Source organism: Phalacrocorax carbo, chromosome 1 (genome assembly GCF_963921805.1).
Source record: "Phalacrocorax carbo chromosome 1, bPhaCar2.1, whole genome shotgun sequence".
Lineage (NCBI taxonomy): Eukaryota > Metazoa > Chordata > Aves > Suliformes > Phalacrocoracidae > Phalacrocorax > Phalacrocorax carbo.
Window position 1 is genome coordinate 134403174 of NC_087513.1, and position 12615 is coordinate 134415788.

The 12615-nt window shown below is 40.7% G+C and overlaps 1 protein-coding gene across 3 annotated transcripts; it reads left to right on the top strand.

Annotated features, from left to right (window-relative positions):
* The first annotated feature begins 271 nt into the window (after positions 1–271).
* PIGA (phosphatidylinositol glycan anchor biosynthesis class A) lies at positions 272–9853 on the top strand. 3 transcript variants are annotated; one of them, XM_064475027.1, is made up of 6 exons: positions 272–380; positions 656–1323; positions 1881–2013; positions 3201–3333; positions 4742–4948; positions 6628–9853. In XM_064475027.1, the coding sequence occupies exons 1-6, from the start codon at positions 334–336 to the stop codon at positions 6928–6930; spliced, it is 1491 nt and encodes a 496-aa protein (XP_064331097.1). In that variant the 5' UTR covers positions 272–333; the 3' UTR covers positions 6931–9853. The 3 variants fall into 3 exon arrangements, with proteins under 3 accessions (XP_064331097.1, XP_064331112.1, XP_009506108.2); XM_064475042.1 differs by having other exon boundaries at positions 6768–9853; XM_009507813.2 differs by lacking the exon at positions 272–380 and having other exon boundaries at positions 398–1323.
* Positions 9854–12615: the final 2762 nt, after the last annotated feature.

Here is a 12615-nt window from a genome sequence, read left to right on the forward strand (position 1 = left end):
CCTTCCTGCCGCAGAGGGGGCAACCCTGTTGCAGAGGAGCGGGCTCCCCGCCGCCGGAGCACCGCGAGAGGGGCTGAGGTGGGGCCCTGAGGCAAGCCCCGCCGCGCGCCCAAGGTTCCCACCCCTCCCCGCCCCGCCCCGCCCCGCTTCCGTCACGTCTCTCCTCCCCGCCGCCCGCGCGCGCGCGAGACATCCCGCGGCCGCTCCGATTGGCCGCTTCTTTTCCCGCGTGACGCGGCGTCGGGCGGCGATTGGCCACGGCGCTGGAGGGGCTGGGGGGAGGGGCGGAGCAGCCGTGCGGTTGTTGTGGTGACCGGGCGGCCGCACCCAGCGATGGGAGGGGGGCCGGGGAGCGCCCCTGGAGCGCCGGCAGCCGGCGGGTACGTGCACAGGCGCGCGCGGGCGCCCCCGGCCCCCCCTCCCCCCCCCCTCCGGAGGCGGCCGCCGGTTGCCGGGGTGATCTCGCCCTCTTAAAGGACCCGCGGCGGCCGCCCCTCGTTGCGCGTTGCTGGCGGGGGCCGCGCTGCGGCCTGCGGGGGAGGGATGGCCGGGCCCGGCCCAGCGGCGGCGGGGGGACGGGGGACGCGACGTCGGCGGTGAGGGGAGCGGGGGGCCCGAGCGGGCGAGTGATGGCGCCTTGTGGTTCCGCCGGCAGGAGCGGTGCCGGGATGGCGGCCGGCGGTGTCCCGGCGGGGGAGGCGCACAGCGTCTGCATGGTGTCGGACTTCTTCTACCCCAACATGGGGGGCGTGGAGAGCCACGTGTACCAGCTGTCGCAGTGCCTCATCGAGCGGGGCCACAAGGTCCTGGTGGTCACGCACGCCTACGGCCGCCGCAAGGGCGTCCGCTACCTCACCAACGGCCTGAAGGTCTACTACTTGCCCCTGAAGGTCATGTACAACCAGTCGACGGCGACGACGCTCTTCCACAGCCTGCCCTTGCTCAGGTACATATTCGTGCGGGAGAGGGTCACCGTTGTCCACGCGCACAGCTCCTTCTCCGCCATGGCCCACGACGCCCTCTTCCACGCCAAGACCATGGGGCTGCGGACGGTGTTCACGGACCACTCCCTCTTCGGGTTCGCTGATGTCAGCTCGGTGCTTACCAACAAACTGCTGACGGTGTCCCTGTGCGATACGAACCACATCATCTGCGTCTCCTACACGAGTAAGGAAAACACGGTGCTGCGGGCAGCTTTGGACCCTCGCATAGTCTCTGTCATCCCCAATGCTGTCGATCCCACCGACTTCACGCCAGACCCATCGAGGAGGGATGACAGTACGATAACAATCGTTGTTGTCAGCAGACTTGTTTACAGAAAAGGTAATGGCGGCTAAAACGTAAGTTTATTTTGGTTATTTTTCTCTTTAGGGTATGGTAAGAAAGGTCTCGGTTAGGTACCACTTACGCTGTACCTGTGGTACGGACCGGATTTTAAATGGGAGTTGTGATGGTTCTGAGCTTTTGCATCCGCGCATCAAGAAGAAATGTACGTTTCAGTTTGTGCATGTTGGGTTCAGAGATGCATTTCTTTTGTAATACTGAAGATATTGAAGATTGAAATTTGTAAAATGGAAGGTTTGGCATGTACTGGGGATATGACCTAGGCCCCAATCTGTATATTCTGTTAGAAATGGTTTAACTGTTTTTTATTTAATCAAGCAACGGCAACTTCAGTGTGTTTTTTTTTTCTTCACATTTGTCTTCTAATAGATCACAAGTTGTCTCTTTTTTTTTTTTCAGAATTTTGTGTTCAGCAGCACAACTGTCTTCAGGAGACATTTTTTCTTTTTCTTCTCTTGAATAGAGTTATAGGCTACATCGTGGTAACTTCTAAAATCAAATACAATAACGGCTTGCCCTAAATTTTGTACTCTTAGGTGTAGATTTGCTTAGTGGTATAATTCCTGAGCTCTGTCAGAAATATCCAGAGTTACATTTCTTAGTTGGAGGAGAAGGACCAAAACGGATCGTACTGGAAGAAGTCCGGGAAAGATACCAACTGCATGACAGGTTCGTTCATTGCATGTCTGTGATCCTTCAGTGTACTTTTGGGGCGGGGAAAGACAATAGCAACAACCTTTCTGCCTGCCTTCCCCCCCCCCCCCCCCCCCCCCGCCCAGAAAACACAAACCCCAAAAACTTGAGGCTGGAGAAGATGTGAACTGTTGAAGGCAAGGCAGATAGGCCAGATGCTAGCTGAACACTTATGGAGTTAGATTATGATCCTGCAAGTTAATTTGTAGAAATAGACCCTGTATGAACCTTCACTTGAGTCAGAGAAAAGCTGACTTAGACGTAAATATATCATATTCGTCTCTGAAACTGTGATGCTTGAATCAATTGTTACCAAATCGCATAAGGTGTTAGTTAGACATCCAGTTCATGTCACTGCTGCTTATGAGGATGACTCTAGTAATTTATTTTGTTATTTCAGTATGAAAGTCTTCAGGGTAGTGCTTATCTAGTATGCGTTCTTGTGGTACTACAAACATGTTCCTGTGGTGCTACTGTGTTAACAAAATGTTTCCGTGATGCAGATGCATTTGTGTATTTCTTTGGGGTTTTCTTGTTGTTCAGACAGTTTTTATGTGGCCAGGGCAAGATTCTTAATTTTCCGTTTCCTTTTCTCTGTTTTCTGTTCCCCATTCTATACTTCAGTCAGTGATTCCTCTGGATGGGCAATAAAATTGTTTAATAGTATCATTCTTTTTTCGCCCCTTTCTGTTTCCAAATACCTCTTCAAAATGCTACGTCCTGGTCATTGTATCCTAAATACTTTTTTGTGCCCCTCAGGCTTTGGAATTGATTAGACCTCACATTGAAAATTCAGAGAATGCATCTAAACAAAGAAAGGATGACAAATCTGAATTGTTAACTGCATGAAACCATGTTCTCTTGCAGAACTAGGAAGCTCAGTAACAATGTTTTGAAGGCAGTTGCCATTAAAACAAACAGAGCAACTTCTCCCCCCAGGTGTATTTTCAGATGTTTAGTGTGAAATTAAGAAACAGAGTCTCCTTTAATTTTTTCCAGCAATGAAGGAATAGTAAATGGAACAAACATGTCTGTGTTCCTTCTCTCACTATATAAGTATGAACCATCAGTACATTTTTCAGAATACGTGTAACATGACACAGCATTATTACAGTCTAAAACTACTGTTTGTCTGATATATTTTTTTTTTTCCTTACATGCAGGGTACGTCTCCTAGGAGCCTTGGAACACCAGGATGTTAGAAATGTTCTAGTCCAGGGGCACATTTTTCTCAACACTTCCCTCACTGAGGCCTTTTGTATGGCAATTGTGGAAGCAGCAAGCTGTGGTTTACAGGTAAAAAAAAAAAAAATCTCAACTGCCTGGAACGCATATATCCAATTTAAACAAAGTTTATGATTAAATAATATGCCTGTAGCATTTTATTTCATTTGAGGCTCTGTCTTTACAAAGGTGAACAAATATTATCCCGATTTATACATTGCCTGGAAGCTGAGACAAAAGGGTTAACCAAAACTACTTAAGCTCCCAGAAGAAACTGGTGCGGAATTGGAAATAATATGTAGATTTGCTAATTCTCAGTTCTCTGAACTAACCAGACTGCCTCTGCAAAATGCTATTTTGTATGTACTGCTTTACAGAGTTTTGGGGTAGTTGATGTTCAGGAAGGTTTACTTTGACAGTACTTTAAGAGGAGCTGCAGAAAACCGCTCGTGAGCATGGGTGACTTTGGTCTTATTCATCAGGCATATTGAATTAACAGACTAAACATTGTACTAGAACTGTTTGCTTCCTGCACCAAGAACTGGCATTAGTTTTCTTCCAGTAACTGAGGATGTATTTGCCTCACCATGTAGGGATTCAGGGTAAGACTTGGGGAGAGAAAGAACAGTAAAAGCCGTCTCTGTCTAATTTACAACTCAGATTGACAACTCAAAAAAGTTAAACCAACAGCCATAAAGAACTTAGATTCTCACATTAAAATATCAAGAAACTTCTTTTAAAATACAAACTGATAAAAGTTGTGTATTGTTTAATATACAAGAAATGTAAAATATGTGAGGGACTTTGTTTTTCCACTCCACTATCTTTTGACAGTAGTTACTGCCTAGTTCTGGTAGTTATTCCCCTGTCACCTGTTTTCCTCTCAAGAGTTGAGGAAGTTCTGCAGTTTTCTTATTGTTGCCTGCTGTTTAGAGATGATTGCATGATGTGAGTCTTAGTTATTTCTGATTTCCCCTTTAATAAATCAGATTAAAATTACTGAACTTCTAAAAATATTCTTGTAAATGTTCAGTAGCCTAGAAACTGTAAATTGAAGGTGGATATGGTAAAACTGTCCTCTCCAAATAGAGGTAACCGTTTTCATGAGGGACTATGGAGAGAAAGTCCAAAATCCCATTACACAGGTTTAGTTGTGTACTGTGACACCTTTAGGAAAGATGTCTCATAAAACATTCATTAGACCAAGTCTTCTGTCTTACCGTGCTACCAAAGAATCACTCTGAACATCATTAAAGCTAATCTGCTATGCCAGGTCTTTTCTAGGGCCTAGACCTTCAGTTGTGTACAGGTAAAATACCCAAAGCATGGTATCAGTCTTTTGCCTTTCATGGCAACCACTCGTATTTTTTTTTCCTATTCATCCATCTTAAGTGCTGCATCTAAACAGTGTAATAGCAGTGTCATCATTCTACTTTATTGTTTTGTGGCATATGTGGTCTTTCTTTTGTTTTTTTCAAAGGTTGTGAGTACAAGAGTTGGTGGAATTCCTGAGGTGCTTCCAGAAAATCTCATTATTTTATGTGAACCCTCTGTGAAATCTTTGTGTGATGGATTAGAAAAAGCGATTGCCCAGCTCAGATCAGGAACACTACCATCTCCAGAAACTGTTCATAATAAAGTAAAGACATTTTACACATGGAGGAATGTAGCAGAGAGAACTGAGAAAGTACGTATAACCACTTCTTTTAAATTCTCACAAAGTACATTTTTGAAACAGCTGCTGCTTTGCAACATTACTATGTATGTTCTCTGGGTAATTTTTCAGTGTGTTTCCTGTCAAACACACGTGCTTTAAAAAGGTTCAGAAAATACTTCCCCCCCAAGTACATCCCTAGATAGGTGGGGGTTTTTCTATTTGCATTTTTTTCTGTGACATAACTGCTGATAAATATTCTGAAGTGCAGTCTAGATCTTTAGTTCCATTTCTACTAATATATTTTTCCAGTCGTCTAGCATAACTGGAAAACATGCTGTATAAGATGTATGAAAAGGAAAAGACAGAGTTCATGACAAAGTTTGGTCTGCCACGTGCGAACAAGTGGTTTAAAATTATGAGAGGTGGTTTAATGCCGGTAGGCTGAACATAGCTGAATTTACATAAGCTATGTATGTAATGAAGATAAATCATCACACTTTAGAAGTCTCATTTCAGAATTAGAACTGTGCTTCAGCATAAAAACTCTGCTGTTAGTGAAGGATGTTAACTGCAATAGTGTTACAAATGCCTGTGGAGATGTGTCTCTTCTAACTTCAGCCTCTGTGTTTTAGGCAAGAGAATAGCTGAATCACGTGCCTCTTAATTACATTGTAGTGTACTTGGATATGTCTCTTAAGTCTCCTTGAAGTATCATGTACTTATTTTATTGTCTTCAGGTACCATCAGTATAATTCCTCTTATAATTTTGTAACTGAAAGCAACATTTCAATTGCAAAGCTTTTTGTAGAAGTTAGTCTAGATTTCTGTTTCCTTTACTGCCCTTTCTTAAAAACAAAACAGAACAAAAACAAACCAACCCCACACCAGCTCTGTGACGGAAAATGTTAGTATGATTGGAAGAAATATGCATGGAACTTAGGTTGTACCTCAGCCAGTTAGTTGTTTGCTAGGTCATTGTTAAGTTACCTGTAGGATGAGGTCCGTAATGTTCTCAAGGAAAAAGCTCTGTATAAACACAGGACTATAGTTTTTAAGTTGTCTTTTTTTTTTTAAATTTTGTTTTTGTTTTGGATTTGTTTTTGTTTGTTTTTTTTAATAGTGGTTGTGGTTAATATGTATATGAAGTCACTAGTAGCATGTATTTGCTTTTCACATTCATTGTATTTTAAGGATTTTACTAAGAAATACTAGTGTTTCTTTACATCAAAATCGGTACCCTGTTATGATTTGCTTGGCTGTTCAAATACTGAGATTTGGAAGATTACCAATTCTTTTGTAAGTTCAACCGTCTTTGTGTAGAAAATCTAGTAATTGTATGTTCAGCCTTTTCCTATGACTGGTGTGAATATGTGATTAGAACCCATTCAATTAATTAAGAAAACCTCAACCCTCTCTGCATAACATTACACAAGAGACAAATTATACAGCCTTCCTATTTAATGAAATACTCTAGAGGTCCATCGAAAAATAGAATGTTTCTTTTCCTTTTTCTCCTTAAATAAATCAATGAAATCTCTAGAACAGTACTCATAAATTTACAATTTGCACAGCTTTTTTTGAAAAATATTTTTCCCACCTAGTAGTTAGGAATAGAAAATGTATTTTGCACGCTGACAAAGTACTGCCTGATTTTTGAGGCAGAAGCAACATGGTTTTAAGGTCTTACTTTCTGTGTCTTCTCCATTTAGGTGTATGACAGGGTTGCAGATGAAGTGGTTTTACCAATGGATGAGCGACTTAACAGACTAATGTCTCACTGTGGCCCAGTGACTGGGTATATTTTTGCTCTTTTTGCTGTTCTGAACTTCCTTTTCTTGGCATTTCTGAGGTGGATGACTCCAGATTCCATTATTGATGTTGCAGTAGATGCCACAGGACCTAAAGGCGCATGGACTAAACAGTATTTTTTGGGGAAGAAAGGAAGAGTTAAAGAAGAAGTTCCAAGCTCCTCAAATGCTCAAATGGAGAGGAGAGAATGCATCAGTCACTAACGGTTTTAATGCTTGCTGATAGAGACATTACTCTTAAAATTCTTCAGTTTCTTTCTGCAGTTCTTGGAAAGAAACTTGTTAAATGTGCTACCTCAATTTAGGATTATGTTTTCATTTAGTTTTGAATACATGCAAATTTATGGAAATCTCTTTTGCACTTAAAACTGGGAGGAGAACAAGGGTTTTTATATGTGTCAAAAGCCTTTTAGACAAATACAAGATTTTTCTTGACACCTTGAATATTACAGAAAGTGACTGTAAACTTTAGTGGTATTTGGGAAGGCAAAACACAAAAATTATTAGCCTACAGTAGTCGCTGTTATTTCCTGGTATTTACTGTGATTTTTATTTTGAGACCAACTTAAAAATATTTAATTAAAAATCCAACAAAGCACACCTTTTCTTTCTAAGATGAAAATGGCACTTGAAATTAGTCATGAAGTCCATTACTATGGAAATTTCAGAGACTTAGTTCTAACAGTTGTGTCCCAGTGAGTTTTGCCTGCACAGTGTTATTATTTTGAAGTTCTTCCCTAGTCAAAATTGGATCATCCTGTTGCTAAATTGAAACTCCATAATGAATTTTTGATATTTTCAGAGGTGCTAAATTTGTCCTGTTCACTTACATGTGTGAAAGTGAATTAAGCTTATGGCGCTTTTAAAAAAAGTACATAGGTGAAGATATTATATTACTTAGAGATAATGTAGCCTTCAGAAACAGCTCAGGCCTGAAAACTCCTCCAGCAAACTATGCCAAAGCATGAAGTAACACGTGTGTGTGTGTGTGCCCACACGAGAGAGAAATTTGTGAAGGGCTTAACAAGTACCATCGTGCTTGCTCTCCCTTCCAACCTCCCCTCTTTTCTTCTCCCCCTGCCCCCCACTGTGCCCGCCCCACCCCCAGTTATGGCCAAAATGACGCCTTAGTTATGACCAAAATGGCATTTCGGTCCATCCCTGGGAGGGACAGTGTTTAGTGTGCGTGATTTCACCTAGACCTCATCAGAGGCACTTTCAGACAGGTTCTGCAAGTTAAATCCTGAGATGGTATCCCTTAAATGGAAATAGGCAATAGATCTGCTTTTCCTGGAGAGAGAGAGAGAGAGAGAAAAAAAACCAACCAACCAAGTGGGTCCTTGCCTCTGTCAGCAGTGCTAAGTAGTCCTGGGACAATAGGCAGCACAACACACACATGTGTGAGAGGAGGCATTTATCTCATTTATGTCAACCACCTCTAAAACTGCCCCCTGCCTAATGCACTGGGTTAATTTCTTTTTCCAGCATCACTGAAGACTAAAACTTCTGCAATTTTATGACTCTGAGTATTACATAGTGTTGGACACTATGAATTCTAAAACTGTGCAATATGAAAATGCTGCCTCCAAACCCTTGAAGGGCAGGCAGTATTTAAAACGCTAGTGTCAATATCATCTTGTTTGCATAGAGATGTACCCTAACATCTGACATTTTATAACTTCATTGAACATATTTTCATGAAACAGAGAAAGGTAAAGTGAAATAAATGCCATATGCAAAGTCTATTTTGTTTTACTAGAATTTTTAGCCTTTGATACATAGCATACAAAATGCATTGTAATACAATTTGAATTTTTCAAACTGCATTAGAAGTGGAGGTCAGCTAAAATGGTGCCACACAGATTATGCATAAATGGGTGGAATTAAGGTAATATTTTACTTTTCAAAGTTACAGACTTGAATGTTAAAAAAAAAGTAACAACTTTTTAAAAATGCTGATTATCATTCCAGGGAAATCTTATATATATATTTTTAATAATATATTTGTTGATTCTCATTTATTTCTCTTTGGTTTCCTGCAACACCTACAACAGAAATCAAATTTGCAACAGGATTATGAGAATCTGTTTGAAGTACTTCTCAGTTTTCTTTTGTGGAACATTTGAGTTCTTACGAATAACCTAATTAAACCATGTTATAGTCTTGTTTACAAGACAAATTTACAGTTTATCTAGAAGTTTACTTACCTTCCCATAAGGAATGGTTATTCTTCAGTTTTTATGTGGAAACATACAATTAGCAAGTATAGAAATACACTCCATATTGCTGCTTCTCATCGCTGGTGGCTGGACTTTTTTTTGAGAAAGATGATGATTAAAAAACATTCTGCAGAAGCTGTCACGAAAATTCAATCTGGAACTGGATTAACTACAAATATGCGGTTTCTCAAGTAACACAGCTTGTGTTGCGCGTAACTCTTTGCGGGACTGATTAATTTACCAGCCTTGTGCAGTGGAGTAAGGGATGGTGTCACTGAATCATTTAGTTTTTAAAAAGCATCAGTGGGTAAAATGGAAAGGTTTAAATACAGTAACAGCAACAACTGAAAAAAGCAAACAGATAATGAGTGCGTTTTAGGAATACGTATTCAGAAATTAATAAAATAACTCTTTAAAAAAAAATCTCTAACTCTTTAAATAAGTCTGTTTCAGTTGTGCTTGTAGGTAACGTTTGATCCTTGTGAAATACTAAGGAAGTGTTACCGGAGAGCTGAGTTACTTCTTGCACAGAGCGGAGCCTCCTATGTGGAGGAAGGGGGAACACCCAAAACCCTCCTATGTAGAAGGTTCCCCCCTCCCCTTTCATAGAAGGGTCCATTGATCAACAATGAAATTCCTTCCCACGGGCACAAGGAGAAATTGTGTTTCCAATACATTATATGCAGACACTGTGAAGTAAGGAGTGGACAGCACGTTGATAATGGAAAATTGTGTGTTAAGCCCGAACAAGTATCAAGTAAAGTATGAACGTAGGATTCATCTTTTGTATTGTGTTTCCGGGGCTGTGAATAGATCTGTAAGAAGGTAACTACACTGTAATGTACTTATTTTTGTGGTCAACTTTTTCTGCATCTTTTTAAAATAAACTTATTTTTCCCCTTTTGGTATTTATTTCTCTTCGCTAGTCCTTTTTTTTTCATATATGCTTAGGCTTATAAACACATAATTGTGAAGTTGCATCTTTTTGATACTCCAGTAAAATACAGACTTCATGTAAACAGATGTAAGAACCATCAATCTCAAAAGAAAATGTGTTTACAAACTTTTTTTAAATGAAACACTATTTAAATATTTTAAATGCTTGACTTGCTATCATTAAACTCATTTCAGCATATTTGCTGTACATCTTTTATGACACTCAGTAGTATGTCGGCTTCCACAGTTTTTCCTAATTATTTTAGTGTTGACATAGTTGGATAAAAGGTGGATATTCTTTGTTAAGGGAAGAAAAGTAAAGGCAAGATGTGGTTATACATCTGAATTTACCGTTGTACTGAATTTACGCATTTTTCTTGTAAACTTAACAGATAGATTGGATTGTTTGCAGATTCTGACTTGCTTCCACACTTGCATAACTCCGGAGGTGAGGTTTGCATGGGTCTCGCTGACCTTTAACTGTGCATAAGCTGGTCGTCTAGTACATGCTAGTTCTTTAAGGTGGTTGTTCAATGGGGGGGGATGATGGCAGGTATCTGGAGAAGGAGCCAGCCCCCGCTGGCACAGGCGTTGGAGACAGGCAGGGGGAAATTCATTACCTGCTGGAATTTGCCGTCTTCCTGCCCAGGCAGCAGCCGGGTTTTAGATAACCAACTTTATGTGGTGCGATGGGCGGCGGGTAGGTGAGATGAATCCCACATCTGCTTGTGTAAGAGCAAGCAGCGAGTCACCATAGACATCCCTTTTGAAAGGCAGGAGTGTTGTAAGTGTGCTGACCTAAGGGTGCAAGTGAGGCAAGGCTTGTACAGGAAGTAGTGTCATTTATTAGATCAAACTGGTAGAAAAGAAATACCTAGGCTCTCCGTACATCTTTGTTCTGATCTCTTCCCTTCGAGGTAAAGGGTTTCTGTCTCCTTTTTACCCCCAGTTGTCTTACTTTGAATATATTTGGTATTCAGACTCTCAGCTATATACATTAGAAATACAGTGCTGTAATTCAAAGAGTGTCAGTGTATGAATAGACCAATACCTCTTCTAATTTCTTTGAGAAGAGGATCCCCCTAATCTTTATTTCCTTGCCAAAATCTTCAGGTCACATCCAACATTTCTCACTCTTGGCTAAAATTCAGGTGAACAGTAGGGAAAATGAGTTGTCTCTAAGCTGGACTGCCTTTCCTCTTGTGCTTATTCCTTGTGCGTTTGTAAATTCAGGGTATACAAGCACTAGCTTTCCAGTTCTTTGGAGGATATAGCTGAACTATTCATTCTCTATCTCATGACAATTTTATTGAAGGATTAATGTATTTTCTGGATATTTTGATTGGACAATTTAGTAATTAGCTGAAAGCTAGAGTGATTCATGGAGTTCTCAATAAGGCATGGTTTCTTTTTCGGAGGGCTGACTTGTTCACTCTAGTCTATCGATGGAGCTGCGAAGTCCATCTCATTCAACTCAACAATGATGCTGCCCAAAACAGTGAGGGAGGAAAGATGAAATTCCTGTTGCTCTTCCATTGTGTTACCTGCGTTCTCATGTCTATGTTATGTTGCTCACCTTTCTTTAGTTTCAGAAATACCGGGTGTTTCCAAGTGATTACACCAGCTTTTGCTACGGCTTACCTGACTACCACCTTCACCAGATTAATACTTCCCACCAGGTGGTTCAGCCATCTTCCCACCAATGACTTTAATCCACTGCAGTAATTTTCCCAGTGTTCTTGTACACTAAGAGCAGATTAAGGGATTACATGAGTTCTTCTCAAATGACTCCATCATTTAACTGAAAATCTCTAGTTGTCTTGTTCTGAAGTCAGGAGGGTGATTTTGCTACTACACAAATGGAGCTTGTCCTTCTGGAAGAATCACGTTCCTGTGACTTCTTCCAAGTGGTCAAACTTCCTCATGGTTCTTTAGACCACCTGGAGAGCTCTTCAGTACTCTTGGAATTTCACCTTCCTTTAGGGATAAGAGAATTTCAGTGGAAATCACCTGATCTCCAGTTTCTTGTATTATTCTGAGGGTTGTGGACATGAACAATTCTACCTACAGTCTGGAAGGCTGATTTTGAAAGAAGATCACTGGATTTCCTTTGCAACCAAAAGTCTGTTTTCTGGTCTTTCTCTTAAAGGGTGCTACCTCCTATGGAGTGCCAGTTTTGTAGATCCTACATGAGAAAGGGCTCTGTCATTTAGGCTGACTTTTTTTTTGCAATGATATTTTTGTTTGTTAGTTCTTTTTTCTCTGCATCCTTTATTCTGTTCTTTACACCTTTTGCTATTCCTCTGGCTTCAGGAGTGTTTTCGTTATCTTCTTTTTTCTTCTTTTTTTTTTTCTTCTAGGACTTACTGATCATCCATTTTTTAGTCTACCTTTGTTTGCTAATTTCTCCTTTTTGTTTCCCAGCTGAGCAAACTTAACTGTTTTGCTCTGATTCCTTAACTGAACTTCTCTTGCCATGTAATCCATGTCTTCATCTGTCTTGTCCTGTGACAAACAGTATTAAAGTGACTAAAAATAGGCAATTTTTGTCTTTTGGATTCATAGGTGTTATAGTTTCTGCAGGTGTATTATAGTACTGTGGAAGTAAAGGTATACATAGTATTTATGTAAGGTGCTAAGTTATTAGTAAAGATGTAATATATTGGTTTAATTAAAAATTTTAGAAAAACTGGTTCCCTTGAAAAATGAAAAAATAGCTTGGGGTGCTTTTTTC

Bases quoted from the DNA above. Each gene is read 5' to 3' on its own strand.
- PIGA (XM_064475027.1), top strand. From the start codon at position 334: ATGGGAGGGGGGCCGGGGAGCGCCCCTGGAGCGCCGGCAGCCGGCGG. The intron at 2,014-3,200 runs GTTCGTTCATTG...CCTTACATGCAG, and splicing joins AGATACCAACTGCATGACAG to GGTACGTCTCCTAGGAGCCT. The intron at 4,949-6,627 runs GTACGTATAACC...TTCTCCATTTAG, and splicing joins TAGCAGAGAGAACTGAGAAA to GTGTATGACAGGGTTGCAGA.